The sequence below is a fragment of the Oryzias latipes genome, chromosome 1, assembly GCF_002234675.1.
Source record: "Oryzias latipes chromosome 1, ASM223467v1".
NCBI classification, from domain to species: domain Eukaryota; kingdom Metazoa; phylum Chordata; class Actinopteri; order Beloniformes; family Adrianichthyidae; genus Oryzias; species Oryzias latipes.
Window position 1 is genome coordinate 22,378,358 of NC_019859.2, and position 22,540 is coordinate 22,400,897.

The following is a 22,540-nucleotide window of genomic DNA, read 5'->3' on the forward strand; positions in this document are numbered from 1 at the left end:
TTGTTGCTTGCTGTGTAGAAATGAGGGGTAAAAGGTAAAGATGTTCTCAAAAGTGTAACTTCTGTTCACATCTGTTTGTTTTTGTCTTTATGAAGTCATTTTGCAATTTAAAAAAATATGAGTTATGCAAACAAGTTGAGTTTGTTTTTTGATGTAAAAGCAGCACCGTGTTCCTGTCTCTGTTTCTAGAGATTCTTTGAAGGGCAAAAGTAAGAACAAAGACTCCAGGGAGCCCACAGAAATGATCAAGTTCTCCAAGGTGACGTGTCATTTCCATCATCTTCTCCAAACAATGAGACAAAGTAAAGTTAAATCCTAACGCACTTTTGTTGAAACTGTTTTGGGTTGTGCAGACGCCTCTGGTGGAGTCCCTCATAGAGTTCCCAGATCACGCCATGAACAGAGTGGCAGCTGATCTCTTTCTGTGTAAGTTGCGACCTTAACCTCCTCTCTTCTCTAATTACACTCTTATCTTATCTGACTCAGATTCTTGCCGCTGATCTTCTTGAAATGTAATCCCCTTAAGAACAAAGACCTTCTGAGGTTTTTTCATATTTTATTTTTTACTTTTTTAGAAGGTTAATGTTAACTTCTGAGCCATTTCACTTATGCCCATTTAATTAAAAACACTAGGAAACTACTCTGTTATTTAAAGACACACTTTAATCATCTTTTGATCTATTGTTAAAGCGTTCCCAGCGGTCCTTTAATTATGATTATGCCGTTTTTGACAAAAATTAAAAAAGAAAAAAAACCTGTGTCGTTTTCTAGGTTTCCAAGTTTCTGCAGAGCGGCAGTACTTCATAAGACATTCACCTCGGAATTAAGGAGAGAACTGCTGGCGCAGAGCAAACCTCTCCCTTCTCCTTCCCGTTGCTGAGAGCTCTGTGTTTAAGCAGAGAGCTTGTGGCTTATTTTCTACGTCGAAAATAAGCTCTTTTTTTTTCAACAGCATTTTATTCTCTGCTCCTGATTCACCACGATTTGAATAAAGGAAGGTGTCCTCCATCAACAGAAAATAATGCCACAAAAACAATGTTAAAAACACAATTTTTTATCAGAGTAGGTCTTTAAAATTTTAACTCATGCATGGCAGATCAACATACATGAGCTTTTTCCAGATTCTGAAGTCAGATGTTAGTTGTTGTTTTTTTTGCAACACTTGGTTGAGGCATTACTGAATGTGTGCGACCTTTTGTGGGATCTGTGCAGCCATCATGCGCTTCATGGGGGATTCGCCGTTAAGAGGTGTGACAGAACAGGAAGTGATCAGCACTTTTCTTAAGGTAAAACACTCACAAGTTGTTCACTTTCAGCCGTGTTCTGGAGCCTCGTCTGTCTTTGATTGTTGCAGTTTTCTTGATTTTCAAGCCCGTAGTGACCATGAGAACAACCACACAGCCGAACAAGAGATGTGTGTCTTAGAGACTATTCATTGTTTTGGGGATTTTTTTTAGCAATATTAAGGAAAAAAAATCTAAACAAAAACAGTTAGTGGCAGATTTCTTAAATGAACCAATGTTTATTTAGTACACACTTTTCAAAAAAGAGGTTATTGGTTTTTTAGTTACAGTATTCATAAATAATAAAGTTGACATCTTAGATGAAAAATAGGATTTACTGATGCTAAATATCTTCATACCCGTGTGTCAGCATTTGTGTGAAGTCTGATTCTTTGAAATTTATCAAGGAGTTTTTTTGTTTTTATTGCAGTCTTGTTTCCATAGTAATTTATTCTATTTTATTTACCAAAATAACAATCTTTTGAGATCAGGATCTCTTTCTGAAGAGGGATCTGACCTAGAGGTCAGTAGCACACATAATAAAACCTAACAGTTCAAGAGTAGAAGAAAGTAAAAAAAATGCAATTAAAAAATACAAATACAAAAGAAAATAAAAATCACATCATAAACCTGACATTTAGAAGTTTAATAGTTAAGAAACAGAAGAGTAGAAGAATAAGCACAGTTTTTAAAATAATATGAAAAGCACCAAGAGGAATAAAAGTAGATGATTTAATGATAAATTAATCTCAGTAATACTGCCAAACAGCTGATTTTCTGGTTATTAAAAGTCTAGTTGATTAAAGTTCCAGGATGTATTGCCTGATCTTAAACTGCCTTAATTTACAGTATATAGGCACATATATGTACAAACTTTGTTTAATTTTGGTAATTTGCTTGTTTCCCTCCTTGGTTAACAGTTTTTTTTTTCTCATCTAAAAAAACACAACCATGTGCTTAAAGCACAAACTTCACAAGTTTTGGCCAAACCAAAGAAGCCACAATACACTCAAAAATGCTGCAACACAACACTAAAGTACAACACATAAAACAGGTGAAGTACAAAACAAAAATGGAGAAACTAAACAAATGGAGGCCAACCAGGGGCCTGTTTCAGAAAGGAGGTTAAGTGTAAACTCTGAGTGCGTTAACCTTGAAATCAGGGAAACCCTGGGTTTTCCGTTTCAGAATGGGAGGTTTGTTAAACCAGAGAAAGCAGAGTAAGTCAAACCCGTTTCTGAAAGAGAGGTAACTTATACTCGGAGTCAGTGTCCATGGTTACTTACGCTGTGAACCTAACCTGGTCGGGAGCAGGTTTTATTCTCTAAACTCAAGGTTTCTGCCGGTCCCCTCCCCTTTTTAAAGACGAAGCGGTATTTTTCGCTTTAACCTTCATTGCCCAAATTTCCGTCAAACAGAGACAAGTGACAAGAATGGCTTGTCCTTTTTTGGAGGACCCAATAGACGAGGAGGCTGCATTAATTCGTAGAGAATTACATTTACGTCGTGCAAGGATTTTGAGACCTAGACTCGATTTTTTGTCATTTCCCCATATGTTTTTGTTTGAGCGTTACCGTTTTTCGTTGCAGTCAATTACATATATACAATGAAAACAACATTAGATATGTATTGCTATGTAGATGTTTCATATGTCAAATATTGTCAACAAAGCCTACATCCATGACATGCTTAAATTTGACCTGATTGAATTATGTTTTTATTCTTCATTATTAGCTGCTGCCATGTTCTTTTAATTCCTGCAGGATTGCATCTACATGAAAATGAAATCAGGGACATTGAATTAGATTAATGTAATGCAATTACTTTTTGGAAACACAATTTGCTAGCACTGCTTACTTTCTTAATCCCATAGAAACCTATACCACTTGATCAATACAAGGGTAGACATAAGTTCACTTTTAAAAACACAATTGAATGTATTAATATTAAACTGACCAACGTTTGCAAGAGGGGAAGGTTGACAAAAAAGTCCTCTAAACATTACAGACGTAATAAATGCATTTTTCCCCCAGATTGGTTCTGTACACTATGCAGCATTTCATGCAATTACACCAAGAATAACACTTCAAAAGTACACCTAAATATCGCCATGTCTATTTCACACCTTACGCTATTTAAAAAGTTATTACAGCCAATATTTTATAACAATGATTTAAATGCAAACTTACGCATTAACTTGAGCAGCTATGTTTTCCCACGCTGTCTCTGTTTTGCAGATGCAGCGGTGTTGTTTTTTTTCCGGAATATGTGCTCATATTCACTGTAACTCTGCAGCAGCACGTCAAGTTCAGCTGGCGAAAAATATGCAGACCTCTTTTCTCCACGGTTGCCATGGTGACTCGTAATATCTGCGCTCCATTGATAATGGCTTCTTATAGTAGCGGTGCGCACGCTTAACTCCGAATCAGTCCACTCAGAATTGATTGACTTAACTCCGATCAGCTTCTCTGAAACAGAAAACTCAGAGTTGTTAATCTCTCGATTGACCAACTCAGAGTTCAAGTTTAACCTCAGAGTTGGTTGAACCTCCTTTCTGAAACAGGCCCCTGGCCAACCTGTAGTGCAGTGGTTCCCAAACTGGGGGGCACGGAGGTATTGCAGGGGGGGGCGCAGTGGAGTTTAGAAACAAAGTATTTGTATGTTTGTGTCAGTGTGGGGGGGGCTCAAAAATATTCTAATCTTCAGAAAGGGGGGCCCTGCAGAAAAAGTTTGGGAACCACTGCTGTAGTGGCAACTGGTTGCAGCCAAGCTCCCCTCTCACAGGCTGGAGGTCCACAAGCTGCTTTTGAAGGCTGCCTCCACCAGCTTGGGTCCAATAGGAGCCACGCCTTCATGCACCACACCTGAAAATAATCACACATAGACATACACACACAAAGATCCACAAAAATACACAGAGGTCCCACTCTGAGACAGAAATAATAAACAAAACAGAGAACAGACAGAGCAAACAAAACCAAATACGGCCACAGCCGTAACACATACATCACCTTTGATTGGACAGAAGGAAATGTGATTAAAGGGAGATCCACTTCTGTCTGACAAGGTTAGATAAAGACAAGCCTCTTTTTTAACCTGAAGGTTATTTTCCTTCATTTAAGTCCTCATATTTTGCTATTTTATCCTCATCATGCTCAGGACAGGCGACTGGGTTATGCTCATCCTTTTGAAGCATACAAAAAGAAAAAAAGAGCTGTTCAAACATGTGCAACCAAATTAAAATGCATAGGTGGATCATATTTGATAAGAATCAGCTAGAAGAAAATAAGCTGCTTAATGGGGGGGGGGGGGGGGGGGGGTCAGTGGGGCTAAAATTAAAGACGATTCAAGAGCAAATATTAAGCCATTTTCTTGTCGTTTTTTGCCCTTTCCTTGCCCTTTTCCTTCTGTCTTCTGGGTTTTTATTTTTAGCCTGAGTTGTAATTCTTAGAAGCTCAGTCAAAAGTTGTTTTGTTGTTTGTTTTGCAAAGATTCTCCTTATTGTCATTTGAAGATAAGGAGGGCCTCGAGAGACTACCTTGGGTGTAGAGTGACAATACCTGCATGTGTCTGTGCTTCCTTCAGCTGATAGGAGAGTTCACCTTGATGAGGGATGAGGCTTACTGCCAGCTTCTCAAACAGCTTACTGCCAACACCAGCTCCAAACCGTAAGTCGGTTGGCCGCACACTAACGAACCGCATATCACAAACTGGCACCCACAGCACATTTCCTTTTTGGTCCCTGAGTCTGTGATCCTGAGCGTGTCGGTGCGCTCCTGTGCTCTGCAGCGATAGTTGCCAACGAGGCTGGAGGCTTCTGTACATCCTGACGGCGTTCCATCGCTGCTCCGAGGTTCTCAAGCCCTTTCTGCTGAAATACCTGCAGCAGGCCTCTCGCAGCACCGGTGCACAGTATCAGGGTAAAAACATGTGCAAATTCCCCCCAGCTCCTTAAAACACAAAGCCGCCTGGGAGTGATTCTGTGTATCTTTTCAAAATGTCTCAGGCATTGCAAAAGCATGCGAGCAGAATCTGAAGAAAACCTTCCAGCACGGAGGTCGCCTTGTCCCACCCAGCAGCATGGAGCTGAAGGCCATGATGGTCAGTGCCTCCTTCTTCTTTATCCCCAATAGTCCAACAAATCTCTTCCTGTTTTACATAAATCAAAGCACCCGCAGCGCAAAGACCCTCTGTGACTCATTAGGACAGAAAGTATTAGGAGAAAGGGATGTCCTCATTAAAAGCTGAAACGCTGTTGTGTTTACTTTTTACCTGCAAACTTAAACAAGCAAACATCGGTCAGGAAAATTGAAATTTCAGGAAAGTGTTTCAAGTGAAAAACAAGAAAACTGAACTGAACTTTAGATAATTTCCTCTGACTCAGCATTCACAGTGAAATATCACTAAAATGTTCTCTTGGTTTTGCAAGAAAAGCTTTTTAATGTCTTTTAGTCTGCCAGAAGTCCGTAAAAGGATCTCATAACGATCTGCGATAGATCATTTCACTGCACGGAAAAAGATCACCTGAACGTAGCGTCTCCCCCCTGCTGGAATTTCAACGACAGGCTGCTACAAGAAATTCCTCCCCAGGGACTGAGTTACTGTGAAACTCCGAAGCGAAGTCTTGCCATAAAAAAAACCTTTGTTGGAAGAGAAAAAAAAAAACGCTAGAGCTAAATGTCTGTCTGCCAAGACAGAAAGAGAGCCAGGAGAATCTGTTGTATCAAAGGCAGGGTTGTTTGGTCACACAGAGCATTTCCATGAGCTCATGTCAGCTCACGAGGATGCTGCTGGAAAGGTTGACTTCATGCTCCTTTTCAGGAAGTAAAAGAGGAAGAGAAGAGCACATGTTTCCAGTAGCTGGTATATCACAAAATTATCAAAGCTTTACTTTCAACCCTGAAATCCACTGAGAAATGCTTGAAGATAATTTTCACATGAAAGATCATGCATTAAATATTACAGCACACATCAAATTGATAGAAAGATGCCAAACTAGTAGTAATGTGAAAGATGGATCGGAGTTTTTAGCTGGTGATAGCTGCACTTCTGAAAGATAAATAGTTTTAAATGGTGTTTATTGTCCCACATCAATTGATCCATTTGTAAACCGTTCGTAGTGTTTGTTTTTTAATCATGATTATGCAGTTTTTAGCCCTAATAAAAAAAACTTGAGTCGTTTTCTGGGACATAGCTTCTGCAGAACGCCAGGAGTTCATTAGAAATTTGCCACCAAGGTGTGGCCGCCTACTCTGACCGTTGGCGCAGAGTAGACCCGCCCCTACTTCCCGACGTCCATGTGTTTACACTCAATCCCGCTAGCTAACAGCCCCTCACACACCCCAGACTAACATTACCAATACAACAAAAATAGAGAGCACTATTGGACCTATCCAGCTATTTAACATGAATCTATTTGTCTGCAAGTGGATACATCAGAACAGCGCTGAATGGGAAGCTTGTGGCTCACCCTGCATATTTACTACCTCAAAAATACAATTGTTTCCAAACTTTATTTTTACCATCTGCTCCTGATTCACTATGATTTAAATAAAGAAACACTCAGAATCACAATTTGAAAATTATTGTTCTTTATATGTGTCCTCCATGCTCAGAAAAATGCGACAAGAAACATGTTAAAAACACCGTTTACATCATATCGGGTCTTGAAGCAGACTGTAGGCGCTGCATGTCGGCACACACAAAACTACAATAAGCACAGTACCTGCTAAGAGACATAAACTCTCTTGAGACTGAGGGAGTAAGTTTCACCCTAAATTTAAAGAATATATTCATTTTAAATTTTTGTCTTTTAGTTGTACATTTTTTTATTATTTTCACAAAGTGTTGCTGTTTTACTGCATTTTGTATAAATATAAGCTTTAAAAGGTCCACATCTTTGCAGCTTTCTTAAACATTTTTTAACTACCTTAAACTGAAAAATAGTTTGTCTTGTCACTTTATAGTAAGAAAACAGCTTTTTAATTTTTGTCTTTTTTATTGATTTTTTGTAAGAATCTATGGAACTCCTTTGTTGTTCATCAGCTTTTAATGCAATTTTAGATCCAAAATTTAAAAAGATTAATACGTTTTCTCAGAGAGAGAAAATCTGCACGTATTCCACTACAAAATGGAAAACTTGCATGTTAAATTTTAAATAAAAAAAATAAAAATTTTGTTTAAAAATTTATTTTAGGTTTGGGAAAAAATGTTTTCATAAAAAATGTGGTAGATTTAGTATTTTCATGAAATTGAATTCATACACAGAGCTGTGCATATTTAGATTATTATACAAATTCTTCAAATTGATTCCTGTTCAGTTTGTTGACACTTTTTTTCTTAAATGCTTTTGATTATTTCCTCAGGCAGGACGCAGTTCCAAACGTCAGCTGTTTCTTTTCCCAGGAGGCATTGAGCGCCACGTAAAAATCAAGACTTGCACTGTAAGTGTTTAACCTCAGCTGCACCCCACTGATGTGCACGAGGGTGAGGATGTTACGGTGACGTTCAACGCCTTATTCTGCACCGCCATGTGGTTCAGGTTGCCCTGGAGGCAGTGGAGGAGCTGTGCTATGAGATGGGCTTACACAGACTGGAGGCCATGGAGGAATATGCCATATTTTTGGTGACCAATAGAGGTGCGTTAATCCAAATCTTACCTCAGACATGAAAATCAAACCTCCTGTTAAACAGGATCTCACACACTAAAAAAAAAGGCCAAGGCAAGTTTATTTGTAAAAAAAGGACTATTCAGACACAAGTGCTTTAAATAAAGACAGCAAAATGAAAATAAAAACAAGTAAAACAGTATGATTAAAATCAGCTAAAGAAATAAAAGTGCAAACAAAAGACTTTTATTCTGCTAAATGCAGTTATTTTTTGTGATCTCTTGATGGAACCAGCTACCTGACTGTGAGCTCACAGCAGCCGCACTTCCGTCATTAAAAAAAAAATGTTTAAACTCCACTGCAGCTTCTAATGCCCTCCCAAGCTCAGACCTTTTTCCAATTCCTCTTAATGTTATAAGTGTAAGTTCTCCGTGTTATGCTTGCTTTGTACCTCATCTGCAAGTCACTTTGAATAAAAATGAATTATATGTGCATTAATTTCCATATATATTAGTGCAATATACCGAGGGGCTGGTAAAACGAAATGTGCTGCCATCCCTGATTATGGTTTTAACAAAATAGCAGCAAATATTTCAACAAGATGCTTTCAAACCACATTTAGTGCTCGCTACAAGTTCATTAATGGTAGATAAAAAGCTGAAACAAGTCGTAGTCTTGGAGAAAGAGCTGGTATGAAGCGCGCCGTAGTTGAAACATCCCATGGTAAAAAAATATACCTTTTCTGCCTAATAATGTCTGAAAAGAGAATGCTGTAAATCTACAGCAGTGTGTTTGTTTTTGAGTAAATGTCAGCTCTAAAATGCTGTTTCTGGAGTAGAAATCAATGTTCAGATAAAACAGGAGCTCTGAGGTTCATTCCTGCAGCTTTTCTTTTATCAGGTTTCCAGCAGCCGCTGGATAAAACACAGACAATGTCAGAAAATTGTCCCTTATGGCTTGTACTCAAAAGCATTTAGCTTAATAATTCAATCGAGGGTTTAACCCTTACTAAACTCCACATGCACCGGTGCGAGAGCCAATCACATCAGCCTGTTTAAAATGACACAGTAATGACTCCAGTACACTTAGTAGAGTTTTATTTCAAACACAAAGGTTACAAAAGCATTAGATTTGAATTTATGGTTTAAAAACTAACTTTTATGAAACATAATTGGGATAAACCTTGAAATACAGTAAATCATTGGATCATTTAGTATACTTTAGTGAAGGTTTGAGTAGTTTTTTTTAAATATTTTGCTTTGGTTTCTTTTTATTTATCTCTACACTTCTTCTCTACACTTTTGATTTTGCGTTATAAAGCATAAAGATGGTTTGTTCTCAATTTTGGGGGATTTTTCCTGAAGAAAAAAAGGACAAAATCTTCCACTTAGAATTTAGTTTTTTTGTGTGTGTACTGTTTCAAGCTGATTGTAGAATTTTGGGGTAATAAAAGAAAAGGTGTACCAAAAAGGAGATGGGGTTCTACTAAAAAATTGATATCAACATTTGCTTAAAAAATGGTTATAAAGATAAATTATTAGATCAAAAAGGTAGGTAAAAAATGCTTAAAACTAAGAGTTGAGGCAAAAGAAAGCAAAGAGTAGCTTCTTTTTATATGCTTAGTATTACATGGACTAAATACTAGCAATGCCACAACATTTCTGAGAATTGATCAATCACAAAATTAATTTTAATGTTGTAAATTGGTTAAAATATTAAAACATGCCAACATTACACTTATTAATAAATAAAGACGTTTAGACTAAATTCTGGCATTAGCTCCCCAACAAACCGTTGTTTCTGTCTGTTTTATCGTATGAACAAAAGGCTTAAAGGCTATTATTTTTTTCTCATTTAAACAAATGAAAAGCTTGTTTGGAGGTTCAATATCTCCACATGATGACAGCGGGCAGCTGCCTTGCTCATATGCAGCACAGCAGGTCGGGCTGCCTGCGACAGAAAAAGGCATTAATGTGACACTTCAGAGCACGTCTGACTGTTTTTAGGCTAATTACTGATTTTGCTTATTGCTCCACAGTCTGGCTTGTTTAAATGCAAAATCTATAGGATATTGTTTGGGTTTGTATTGTATAGAACGTCTGTGTGTGCAGTCCTGCAGTGTTTATTATCCGGATTTGACTAATTTCAGTCTATTCTTAACCACCAACCAAACATTGCAGTGAAAAGTTACTCAGCAAATAAATGACAATTCAGGTTGCTTAAAATTTAAAAGGGAATGAAGGGTTTTTTGTGAATCCTGCTTAATTATTAATTATGAGTCCATTTCAATATCATTGCATTTTGTTGCTTAGGTCATGGCTACGACTTTAATAAAATGTCTTTGCCAAATCGAGGCTATAATGCTGAACATGCTTTAACCCTGTATAGCCCACAACACTAAAGACTGGACTGCAAATTCTAAATTTTTTAACTAAGAAGTTTTTTTTATCCTTAGACGAAATCCACGAAAAGCTTTTCTATTATCAATTTTTGATGAGATATAGATAGTATCACATAAGATCAATGACTGATTTGGGAAGTATTGGCTCACAACAATGTTAGTTTATGATGCAAAGATGTTGACACGAGTTTTCAAGAAAAAAAGCAACTTATTTACTCACTGTCTCATATTTGACATGGTGTAACCATTTCATTTAGAAAATTGTCAACAAATTTTGAATTCTTTCAATACAGCAGGTAGTCATAAAAAAGCACAACAATAAATGAGTTATTCTCATCATAAAGTTTTGAATATGAGATAAACTTTTTTCCACCAAAAGTGTTTTTGAGATTTCATTGAAGCAGCAATTTTGAAATGATCAGGAAAAGCCTTTTACTGCTCCTAGTGGGGAACAATGATGAACTACAGAGCAGAAAACATGGATTTGATCATGTACAAAGAAGAAAAGTTTTGGATCATGCTAGTGAGATTGGGGTCTCAGTAATGCACGTATCAGATATGATACAAAGGGTTATATGGGGTTAAGAGTTTTGTTTCCATGTCTGTGATTCAGGCCAGCATGTGCGACCTCTGAACAAGCATGAGTATATCTTGGACGTGACCACAGAGGCCGAGTTAGTCGACTCGAGCTACAGCCTTTGGTTCAGACGAGTCATCTGGACTCAGCCGCTCAGGTTTGAAAATGAGCTCTGCGTGGCCATGCAGTACAATCAGGTGCGTTTCGCCCCCTCTGCGTGTTGTGCATCATTTCATGCATCTGTTCACTTATTGAATCTGCTTTGTGTGAATCCTCAGATCCTACCAGACTACCGCAAAGGTCTGCTAAACGTTCTCCCCCAAGGAAAAGTCAGCGATCAGCAGTTCCACCAAATCTCCAAACTGGCAGCTTTGCAGCACAGAGCTAAAGACGGCATCTTTACCCCCAGCATGTGAGAAAGCAGCAGCAACAACATAATAGAGGCTTATTTTCACTCATCTTCGTGATTGCATGAATGCTCAGAGCAGGAGCAGCCTCTCAGAGGAGAATTAATCAAATCTGAATTGTTAAATCTTTGTATTTTAGATGTCAGTAACTGACTGAAGCAGTGTGGTTCTCTGTATAACTGCATTTGAATATAATTACCACCTTTTTTTCTCAGAATTATTATGTAAACCTGGAATTTGCACAATATATTAGGAAGAAACATCTCTTTAAAGTGAGATTGAAACAAGTGGAAGCATTATTACAGTTATACAAGAGAAATCCAATGATATTCTGTTAAGTTTCACTCTTACGGGATTCCACTTGTGAAGTTACAAAGGTTCGAACATTGTTCATACTTCCCCGCTGCAGGAACTGTTGTTGTCGTTAGAGCTCACTGACTCGTGTAAAAGCATTTTGGGAAATGTCCGAGATCACCGAGTGAAGCCGACTTCTGTTTATCTAAAACTGGATTTCTGCTCCGCTCTCTCCTCAAGACACGAATTATCCGAGTACATCGCCGCACCTCTCTTCAAAAAGCAGCAGCCGCAGCAGTGGGTTACCATGGTGACGCAGCACATGCAGCAAGCGCAGGCGCTGAACCCGCACCAGGCCAGAGCCCAGTTTCTAGGTAAGATCACTGAACAATTTCCTTTCTACAGGAAGATGTTTCCACCTGTAACCCCAGTCCGAATGCTTTTCAGTGGATAAAAAGATTTGCTTCACACTCATTAAGTCTCTAAGGAATAAAACGGTTTGCTTTCACTCTGTTCATTCATCAGCAGAAGATGATGTTGCAGATTTTCTCTACAGGGAGCAACATAAAAAAGTTTTTAGGATACAATGTCTTTATTGTGTTATTCTTACCAGAAAAAGTAATAAAATTGTAAAATAATATCTCCATCAATGTGTATCTCTTTAAAAAAAAAAAAATTCCAATCAAGTCATGATAAACCATCCAAATATATCTACGTATTGATGTATATCTCTTTTTTATTTGCCTTCTTTTGTATTTTTTCATAGATTACTTGAAATAAATCATTACCATATCACTTCCAAATACATCAATCTTTTTTTATTTTCGGATTAATAAACTGTGTTTTTGTGCATGCAGGGCTGGTCAGCGCGTTCCCGATGTTTGGCTCCTCTTTCTTCTACATCCACAGCAGCAGCTCCACCACTTTCTTTGCTCCCTGTATCCTAGCTGTCAATCAACATGGCCTCCACTTCCTCCACAAAAATACACACGTATGGAACCACACACACGCTCCTCCCTGTCTTGTTTTGCATCGCTGTGATAACGTTGGACTTGTGTGGTGTAGGAGCTGATGGCTATGGTCCCTCTGGCGGAGGTGCAGTCCAGCCGCACCCAGAGGCCCACAGCTGGATCAAGTTACCCCTACGTGGACATCACTGTGGGAGACATGAACGCACAACGAGTGGTCCAGCTGCAGCTTGAGCAGGTACAAACATCTGACACACAACGAACACGGGCACACCCATCAGCCTTCACAGCAGACATGTGTCATTTTGTCCACAGAGCCTGGAGCTGTGTCGGGTTATTGCCATGCAGGTGGAAAACATGATGTCTGTGCGGGAAAAGAGGCTCACTCTGCCACCCAGTGAAATCACTGTGTTGTAGCACATTCACACACTTTACCAAACACTAAAAAATGGCTCTGCACACACACACCGTCGGACTTCTGAGCTCCAGGTGACCGTCAGGTCAGTCCCCCTTTTCCCTTTAGAAAATCCAGTTAAAAAACTTTGAATTGGGGTTTTCTGTGACATTCTTCTGCGCTTAAGCTGCACTTTTTCTGATTTGTTCAGTTTATGCAAAAGTTGTCAACTATCGTCAAATGTGTTTATTAAACCTTTTCTTTTGTCACTACAAAGTTTTGTAACAGACATATACCCTTTTTTATACAAATATTGTAAATATTTGATCATCTTTTAACGTGTGGTTGCATTCTACACTTTTGTAAAGAACATTTTATTAAAATAACATAAGACTTTTCAAAGAAAATTGTGAAAGTCTGGTACTTTTCTAAAGCAGTTTCAGGGATAATGTATTTTAGAACAAAACTTTTTGTTATTGTTAATTTAATTTAATAGGTTTAAAACTTTAAACCCACATGCTTTTTGTGAACATTTCACACTTATGACAAAGAAAGAATTAGAGGAGTTAGATTAGGGGCAACTTTTGTCTTAACCTCTTCATGTTGTAAAAATTTGTAATGTACTAATAAATCCAGGGTTCCACTTAAATAGCTATTGAAGAATATTTTTTTATATATTTAGAAATAAAAGTCCCATGGGAAGGGGTTAAAAGAAATTTGATGAAATATTAAAAATACATGTTACAAGTTATGATTGTTTTTTCTAAAGTCAAAATCTATATTTACTGCTTTTAGGTTTAAAATCAGTTAGTACTGTTCTGTTATATTTACATGAAGTTAATTTTAATTCAATTTATATTGTGTTTTTATCATTTTATAGTGTTGTTATGTACTCTAAATCTCATATGTTAATGTTGTGTTTTTGTTGTTAATTTCTTATAGGTTTTAGGGAGACAAATTTCTCACCTGTCCGGACACTACTGATGAAAAATTGTCCCTTTGGCTAACTCTGGTGCGAAGATGTGCTTTTTTATGTGCGATGACCCTGTCAAAGAAAATGTCAACTGGATACAATATTCAGGATTAGATTTAGAGGCTTGAGTGCGAAGAATCATATTATCCTGTTACAAGCAACAATAGTCAATGAAAGAAGATGTAAGGGGATAACACACACAACCATTTTATTTGTCTACATTTAAAATGATCTCAAGTAGGTCTGTCTTTTTTTTATCTCCATTTAAAGGTTTGATAATGTATTAAAAACAATTTGTGTGTTCAGGCGTGATGGGTTTGTTATGTTAATAAAAACATACTTTTTTATATGCAAGCAATACTGCAAAGTGTTATTTTACACTAGTTCTCCCCAAAAAAGTGAATTATCAATTCAGAATAACTAAAGAAAAACTTTTTTTTTTTGGTTGTGAATTCTCACAGCACAACTTGTTTAGACTGGTGTGGCTTCCTTTTTTCAGCATCCTCATTCTGCAGGTGATCCCTGTTTAACAAAATGTGTGAGTGTGTGTTTTCTTTGAAAGAAATTGATGTAAAGTCAAAGTGACATGTATCGGCTTAGAAGGAAGTGGTCTCTCCCGTTCAAAAACAAAGCAAACAGAAAAATAAAACTGTGCTTCCTAACTGAATTTTGAGAAACCATCAAAGTGGAACATTGACGGGTCAACAAGCACAAGTTTTTGGATAAAAGGGATGAGGGAAATCAGACCAAAAAACTATCTTTAAGTTGTTCTTTATAGTAGTGGTATAAAGTCGTGTAGCTCTTTTTTCCACATCTTTCAGTCACGTGTTTTCTAAAATGTGTGCTCATCAAAGCAAAAAAAAAAAGTCTGCCACCAACATTCATCAACAGCTGGCACAACCTCCTAAGCAAAAGACGACATAACAGCTAGTCACATAAACTCCATCCACAGGCTGTGTTGACTTTCGTGGAAGAGACAGTGTGGTCGTGACTATAAAGGAACAGCCTGCTGTTTTATTTCTACCAGCATGATCCCGATCAGGGTCGAAGAAGAGGTGGAGTCTGCCCCACTGTCTGTGCTTCCATTAACAGGGAGTACTCCTCAGAGAATACCCATCCACCAAATGTAAGAGCTATGTTTTTACAATTTTCTTCCACTTTTTTGACAGTCAAACCATCCCCACCTTATGTTGGCAAGAACGAGCATCAAGTGCTTCAGACTAGTTCCCCTGCATGTAAACACACACTTTTTTTCTTCAACATGAAAACCTAAATAAATAACTAATTGGTTGTGTTCAAATTGGTCAAGCACTGTATGGGCTCTCACCATAGAGCTGTCTGAATTTACAATTGATTGATTTAACTGTAAAGAATACAGCTTTTTTCAGTTTAATAAGACCTGTGTTCGCTCAGAATCTCTTTATTAGGGGCAGTTATTTTTCTTCTGTATCTTTTAGACAAACTAAATACATTTTTGAAACTACAATCAGATTTGTTGTTTCCAAATAGGGCAGCCCCTTACTTCAACAAAAAAATAAAGTAAAGAAGAGGCATAGCAGAAATGATTTGTTGATTATCTCAAAAGTACATTAAAGATATATATATACAGTAGTTGTTGAATGTTATGTACGATACCCATACATTCAATGATTTATCAAACCCCACTCAAGTGAAATAGAACTGTCACTTTATTCGACTCATGCGCAATTGAAGCACAGTACGTGTCAATACACAAGGCTCCTGACTAGCTGTATTGCTCCAACAATCCATCAAGCGGTGCAGTCTGATAATTTACCAAAGTTGTACTAAAACATTTTGACAGATTTTCTGTACAGAAAATCAATTGGAGATCAGTGAGCACAACCAGAATTCATACGTGAGACACGCTTGATTCTGCAACAGATGGATGACCGGTCTACCCCGCCGTTGCACAACAGTGGCCAGGATAGGCTCCAGTAACCCTGTGACCCCAAAAAGGATGAAGCAGGTTTAAGAAAATAGATAGATGGCCCGCCCGGACTATAGATCAAATTTCCAATAGTTGAAAATCTCAAGGATTTTATGTGTGCCTCATGATCCGAAAAATACAGTAAGGGTCAATTAGTTTTGATTTATGAATTTCTGGTTGAGGTGCACCAGCAGCAGTCAAAACAAATTGTGCTTAATAACACTGTAGACATCACACTACCTAGTGCTACATTTGCGGCAATGAGATGATCTTATGTGATGCAGATTTTTCTATTTCTTTATTTCAAAAACAAATAAAAATAAACACAAGAGTTTAAAAGAGACAGATAAAACAAAACAGTGTGCTTGAAGAGGAGTGGGTTGAAGAGAAGTCTTATATGATCCCACCCATCTTTAGAAGTGACTTTTGTTTAAATCATTTCTGGCCTTGTAAGGTTTTTTTCAAAAGGCTATTTCCTCTCTATGTTTAAGTTTTATGCAAAAAAACAATACTTAATTTATATTTATATTAATAGTCACAGTAACGTAAATACACACCAGAGTCTTATTTTTCTAAACGGTGACATATGACTTTGTATCTCATTGGGTTGTAGACAGTAATAATGACTCTTTAAATGACGATGGTTGAAGACTCCTGTCCTATAGGGTCACCTGAGTTGCTGGTACAAACTTGTCCGGTGGCCAGTCCCTTGTGGGGCAGATTATAACAGTTTTTTTATTTAACATTATTGGAAATGTTATCAAACTTTTGTTTTTTAGTTTAAAAATGGAAAACTTAAGTGTTATGTTCTGTTACTCTTTTGACAACGTCTTTATCTGCTCAAAAGAACGTTGTTTTTACGCAAGTGAAAGTTGACAGGGTCCTGTTCAGCTCCATAAAGGTGACTAAGACCAAATTAGCAGCAGTGCTGGACTTAAGACTCTTCCAAAAATGGATGTAGTCCCGCCCACAAAGTGACGAAACACCGCGGAGCATGCGCAGCTCCTCTGCAGGTTACACGAGTTTATTTTCAGGCTTGCAGAGGCGCATTGAAGGCGTAAAAACTAACCGTAGCTAAGCTTTGTAATGAAGTAGCGACACACATCTGAGACATTTGCTCCTGAAATGTGACTGGAATCGTCTTTCGAACGTAGAGGAAGTTGTGAGTGACGTGTGAAATGTCGCTGCTTGTTTTGTCGGTATTTGCAGGCGGCGACAGACTGACCCAGCCAGGCTAGTAAGCTAGCTGCTAGCTATTTGAAAACCGAGCGGCTCGGTTAATACCGTTAGCTGACCGTTTGTTTTGTACTGCGTGTTTTTTAATCAAACCGGTATTTATATTCAGCTTAGAAAACATTAATGTGTAGAAAAAAATCTATCCGCTGTCGCACCAGAGTTTCGTTGTGGAAATAGGGGAGGCGCAACTTCTTGGCTAGTTTATTGGTCATATATTTGTTTTTTAACTGGTCACGTAAGCAGTCGTTTATATTAACCAGACTCTCAAACTGGTGCTATGCTATCAAGAAAGCTAGGAGCTTAGTTTTCAGTGCGGCGCTGAGTTTTGAATTGACATGGCAGCTAGCGGATCATACTCTGACCTGAGGGAGAAGCTGAAGTCCATGACTCCACACAGAGACGACTACAAAAATAAATACGCGCACGGGACGAGCAACGGCAGCCGGAAAGACCGCAAGCGAAAGTACAGGGAGTCCGATGACGAGGAGTACGAGCATAGCGACGACAGCGCCGAGCAACGGGAGCAGGAGGCCCGGCGGGTGAGCAGCAGCATCCAGCAGAGGAGCATCTTCAGCTCAGAGGAGTGCGCCCGCATCGAGGAGAAGATTGACGAGGTGGTCGCAAACGGGGAGGCTGGACTTTACCGCGAGCACACGGTGGACAGGGCGCCGCTCCGCAACAAGTACTTCTTCGGGGAGGGGTACACGTACGGGGCTCAGCTGGAGAAGCGTGGGCCGGGCCAGGAACGGCTGTACCGCAAAGGAGAGGTGGACGACATCCCAAGCTGGGTGCACGAGTTGGTGATTAAGCCGCTGGTGTCCAACGGGGTGATTCCTGAGGGATTTGTAAACAGCGCTGTGATCAATGATTACCAGCCGGGGGGCTGCATTGTGTCCCATGTAGATCCTCTGCACATCTTTGCTCGGCCCATCGTCTCCGTGTCCTTCTTCAGTGACAGCGCACTCTGCTTCGGCTGTCGCTTCCAGTTCAAACCAATCCGGGTGTCTGAACCAGTATTTGTCCTTCCTGTGAGGAGAGGAAGTGTCACCGTCCTCAGGTGACTGAAGCTGTCATTTCATCAGATTTCTGTGAGCGCTCAGCCCTGAAGTTGTAGAAATGAATGTTTCCCTCTTTTTCCAGTGGCTATGCGGCCGATGAGATTACACACTGCATTCGCCCCCAGGATATCAAACAGAGACGTGCAGTAATCATCCTCAGAAAGTACAATCTTTTTATTCTAATGCTGCAAGAGTTTGCTCTGTGTGAAATTATTATTTTAACTGTTTCTACGTTTTCGGCAGGACCAGACCGGACGCCCCTCGGGTAGACTCCGACAGCCCTTTAAACTCCCCGCTGAAGGGAAGACCGACTCCACTAAAGGCCAAACGCGCTCATCGCAAAGCGGATCCTGATGCTGCACACAGGTATGACAGCCATCTTTTAGGAATCCAGGATAAACACATGGCAGGCAGACATGCTTAGAAATGAAAACAACAAAAATGAGGAACAAAGACGGAAAAGGAGGATTGAGAAGAACTTTCAAAACGATCAGATGAGTTTTTGCAGACAAACTAAACTGCTGAGGTTTTTATTTTATTATTTGCTGCCAAGTAATGCATTAACCGTGGTAGCAGAGGACTCTCTAATCTCTTATTTGAAAGAAAAAACTTGAACACAAATTATGGTTTAAAATCTGTTTCTGAATCTAAATGGAACAAAAAGGTTTATGAATATAGGCGGACACTGCACGTCTAATCTGAACTAACATTTAAAGTCCCACTCCAATCATCTTTTGATCTACTTCAAACGTGTTCCCAGTGGTCTTTTAATTATGATTATGCTGTTTTTTTAGCTAAAATCCAAAAACCTGTCTCATTTTGTAGGATAGCTTCTGCAGAGTTGCAGTAGTTAATTAGAAATTCAATGCGTGTGGGCGGGACCATTGGCATGACGTAAGCCCCGCCCCCCATTCATTTTACTCTCTCCCCCAACCTAACATTAACAGTGCAACAAAAACAGCGAGCAATATCTTAGCTGTCCCTTCTTACAGTTTTGAGTCAGATGCCAGCTCAGACGAGGGAAGCAAAGACACGGACATAGTCGTCGTCAAGTGGATCCGTCAGCATGCAGTGGTGCACAGAGCTTGTGGCCCTCCCATTGTATTTTCTACGTCACAGCTACAATCTTTTTCAAAAAGCATTTTTTTGTCCTCCATCATCAAAAAAGATGCAACAAGAACATATTAAAATCTCCCAAAACACATTTTTATCAAATCATGTCTAATTTGAGGTTTTTGTGAGTTGATCATTTGTTTTCCCAACTTTTCTTAAAGAAATTCAAATAGTCTTTTTGCAGAATCAAAGTACTTTTTAAGACAACAAAGCATTTTATTGTCTAATAATTCGTCTCTGCTGTCAGCATTTTTTAGCTACAGAGTAATTTGCTAATCGTAGCTTTGACCTGCAGATGGTATCTGGATCTAACCAGACTTTGGACTAACGCTGCCTGAAAAGAAGCTGACAATTATTTTTTGAATAAGTGTGATCTAAAACCATAAATTGAACTTGACATATATTTAAAGTAAATATAAGTTAATTGTTCAAGTTGAAAACATTTTTTTCTTTCTTGCTTTGATCAGCAAATGACCAAATAAAAGTTTCACATTTGTCTGTCTCGACTGGAAAAACACTGCATATCTGACATTCTTTAGCCATTATTTAGGGCCATGTATCGTATGCCTTTTACATATGCATGCAGACAGTAAAAGGTCACTGTTATGGAAGACTTCAAAGCGGTTTGAATGTGAAAGATTAATCCAGATGTGACTCTCTCAGGCCAAGAGTCCTGGAGATGGACAAGGAGGAGAACAGACGTCCGTCCATTTCTCGCCAGCATCGCCACAGCCTCAGTTCAGAGAACTACTGGAGGCGCGACCAGGACCACGAGGAACACAGAGAGAGCTCAGGCCGTAAAGTCAAAATGAGCCGCCATTGAACACTTCTGTCATAAACACTCAATACCTATTTTTCTGGTGTGACAATAATGTAACTCTCTTTGGTTAGTAACGGTTTTGTTTGGGACAAGAGCACAGCATTTTCTTTTATCTCATTGTGGACGAGGAGACATTGAAGGAAACATTTAAGTATTCATTTGTTGGCAGAAATAAACTGACATTTTTTTCCCGTATAAAACCAGAACTAGTTACTCACCCCAGTAAGTCCTCTTTGCTTACCTACAATACAACTTTGCTTTATTCCTGTGCTCATAGATAATTTAATGACTTTTTTCTACTTCAAACTGTATAGACCTTGAGGAAGCTAAAAGGAAAATGTATGTATGGACATGTACAAAGGCAAACTTGAGTTGTATCTAACATGATCTATTGTACAAAATACTGTATAGTCTTTAATCCGGGGCCGTCATGGAGAAAGATTGTTTTCTTTTTGCTCTACACCTTTGTTTCATATCCTCCCTTTGCTTAGCAGTGTTAGATCTTCCCTCTTCGTTCAGGCTTTTTGTCTCGGTTTGAGGAGCAGCTGCCGCACAGACACACGGTTTGCTGTGTGTTGATTCGACCGGTTTTGGTGGAGCCTAAAATGTCATCGGATGCTTCACAGAGTGATGAGAAACTCAGGTCTTGTTCAACACTCTTGCTTTGAGTCTAAAGTTGCTTTATCTTACATGATAGCAAAAGCTGTGTCAATGCTGTTCTCTATTAAAACCATTTTTTTCTTCATGTTGAGTGCAAGTTTGTACTGTCAGAGAGCGATTCCAGCACTTTGTTTTGCCTTTATCATTTGCTTTGCTCCTTCTTTTATCGATGGTTTGCGATGTAAACATAAACTTATTACCTGCTGCCAGACAGCCATATTTGGCAGAGGAAAGGAAGATCAGTTGGCCTGGAGTTCCACGTAAACAAAAATAACCTCAGTGAAGACACAGCGCTCTAAAAGCAGCACCAGCAAGCTTCTAATGCAGAACTCGCCTGAACAAGGAACGGTTAAACTGACTTTTTCCATGGAAAGTCTGGTCCATCTGCTGTTTTCATTACATTTTATAGTCTGATATTTTGGCTGTAAATGTAGTTGCCAAATAAAAAAAATGAGGTTTTCTAAGTTTACCAAACCAGCTCTGGATTGGCTCTGAATATCAAAAAATTGAATCACTTTACCCTTTTGTTTACCAATTATAAAAACATGTTTCCCCTTTATTGAAAATTAAAAATAAACATTTTACAGTTTAACATTTTTAAAAGACTTTCTTGGTGAAGTTGCTTATTTTTTTTCCTTCATTGACTTGAACCTTAACATTTTCTGAAGAATGTTTGGCCTGAGAAGCCACTAAAAGCATCAGTCAAATAACTGTTTTAACACAACAAAAACCAAGCCAAGATTCAAATTACATCTATAAAATGATACATTTTAAACAAGTTTCTGTGCCATAAGTCTTAGTGGCCTTCCAGAAACATGTCTTAACAGTAATAGCAACTGCTTTAAAAAATCTGTACCATCTAAGAACAATCTAAATAGTGTGCACATTTTTTGACATGGTTTAGACTCCCATAAGGCATTATTTTAAAACCTGCAACATATTTCCTATTCTTGTGGGATCAAATAGGTGAATTGCATAAATCTTAAAACAGGTTTTAAACTGGCTTTTGCACATGAGAAAAAGCTGAGATAAATTCTGAGATGCACCATTACAAACTAAAATGTAAAAAACTTCTACGTCTATATAGTTTCTGGAGTTTGATAGTTGCACAAATCTTTTCCCCAACGGAAACTAATTTCTTATATCTGATTTCTAAATCTTGGTTTTATTAGAGAGAATAAAACGTTTTTTTCTTTGTTATCTTTGAATGATGTGAAGTAAGTGTTTGAGATGAGCTCTAATCACATTTTAACAACCACAAATATGTTAGTGACCTGGTGGTTTCAGCTCCTAAATTGTTAAACATGATTCTGTAAAAACTTGTGCAAAATGAGTTATAACTCCATAGTTTAATTTAAAACATATAAATGCATTTAACTTTATAGTATCACCTTCGTAATTTATTTAATCTCCGTATGCAAAGTCTAAAACAGATCCACATCCAGCATCTTAAAAATTGTTGTAACCCTTGTGCTATCCTAGGCACTTTAACATTGGTAGTGGGGTCATCTAGACCCACTAAACAGTGTGTTGAACCTTTTTTCTTCAATGATTTGTGATCCTCACTGGTGTCCATGGATTACATGAAATCTTTCCACCTTTATCCACCTTTGTCATGGTAGGGAGAAAACCTCAATGCAAGCTTGGGGTCATCTAAGACAGCACAAGGGTTTTAAGAACTGAGTTTTTGCAGACCAGTAGGTGGCGGTAATGCACCTCAACGCTGTGTGCCATCCTCCATAAAACTACGGCACATGAGAAGAAGTGTTTCTGTGTTGCGTCAACAGGGGGCGCTGTTCT

At 38.5% G+C, this 22,540-nt stretch overlaps 2 protein-coding genes across 2 annotated transcripts in view; both read left to right on the top strand.

Annotated features, from left to right (window-relative positions):
• Window positions 1–14,263, top strand: part of LOC101164624 (unconventional myosin-XV-like) — a 50,150-nt gene extending 35,887 nt beyond the window's left edge. The window contains exons 44-58 of the mRNA XM_023958435.1: window positions 190–259; window positions 354–426; window positions 1,213–1,286; window positions 4,869–4,951; window positions 5,073–5,203; window positions 5,290–5,384; window positions 7,649–7,726; window positions 7,825–7,921; window positions 10,906–11,066; window positions 11,148–11,281; window positions 11,811–11,944; window positions 12,428–12,561; window positions 12,636–12,776; window positions 12,854–13,038; window positions 13,875–14,263. Of these exons, the coding sequence (XP_023814203.1) occupies window positions 190–259; window positions 354–426; window positions 1,213–1,286; window positions 4,869–4,951; window positions 5,073–5,203; window positions 5,290–5,384; window positions 7,649–7,726; window positions 7,825–7,921; window positions 10,906–11,066; window positions 11,148–11,281; window positions 11,811–11,944; window positions 12,428–12,561; window positions 12,636–12,776; window positions 12,854–12,955 (1,507 nt within the window). The 3' untranslated portion in view covers window positions 12,956–13,038; window positions 13,875–14,263. The remainder of the gene's footprint in view (window positions 1–189; window positions 260–353; window positions 427–1,212; window positions 1,287–4,868; window positions 4,952–5,072; window positions 5,204–5,289; window positions 5,385–7,648; window positions 7,727–7,824; window positions 7,922–10,905; window positions 11,067–11,147; window positions 11,282–11,810; window positions 11,945–12,427; window positions 12,562–12,635; window positions 12,777–12,853; window positions 13,039–13,874) is intronic.
• Window positions 14,264–16,850: 2,587 nt separating this feature from the next.
• Window positions 16,851–20,825, top strand: alkbh5 (alkB homolog 5, RNA demethylase). Its single transcript, XM_004065976.4, has 4 exons — window positions 16,851–18,146; window positions 18,230–18,310; window positions 18,391–18,513; window positions 19,924–20,825. The coding sequence occupies exons 1-4, from the start codon at window positions 17,425–17,427 to the stop codon at window positions 20,081–20,083; spliced, it is 1,086 nt and encodes a 361-aa protein (XP_004066024.1). The 5' UTR covers window positions 16,851–17,424; the 3' UTR covers window positions 20,084–20,825.
• Window positions 20,826–22,540: the final 1,715 nt, after the last annotated feature.

Bases quoted from the DNA above. Each gene is read 5' to 3' on its own strand.
- alkbh5 (XM_004065976.4), top strand. From the start codon at position 17,425: ATGGCAGCTAGCGGATCATACTCTGACCTGAGGGAGAAGCTGAAGTCC. The intron at 18,147-18,229 runs GTGACTGAAGCT...CTCTTTTTCCAG, and splicing joins GGAAGTGTCACCGTCCTCAG to TGGCTATGCGGCCGATGAGA. The intron at 18,311-18,390 runs GTACAATCTTTT...CGTTTTCGGCAG, and splicing joins GCAGTAATCATCCTCAGAAA to GACCAGACCGGACGCCCCTC.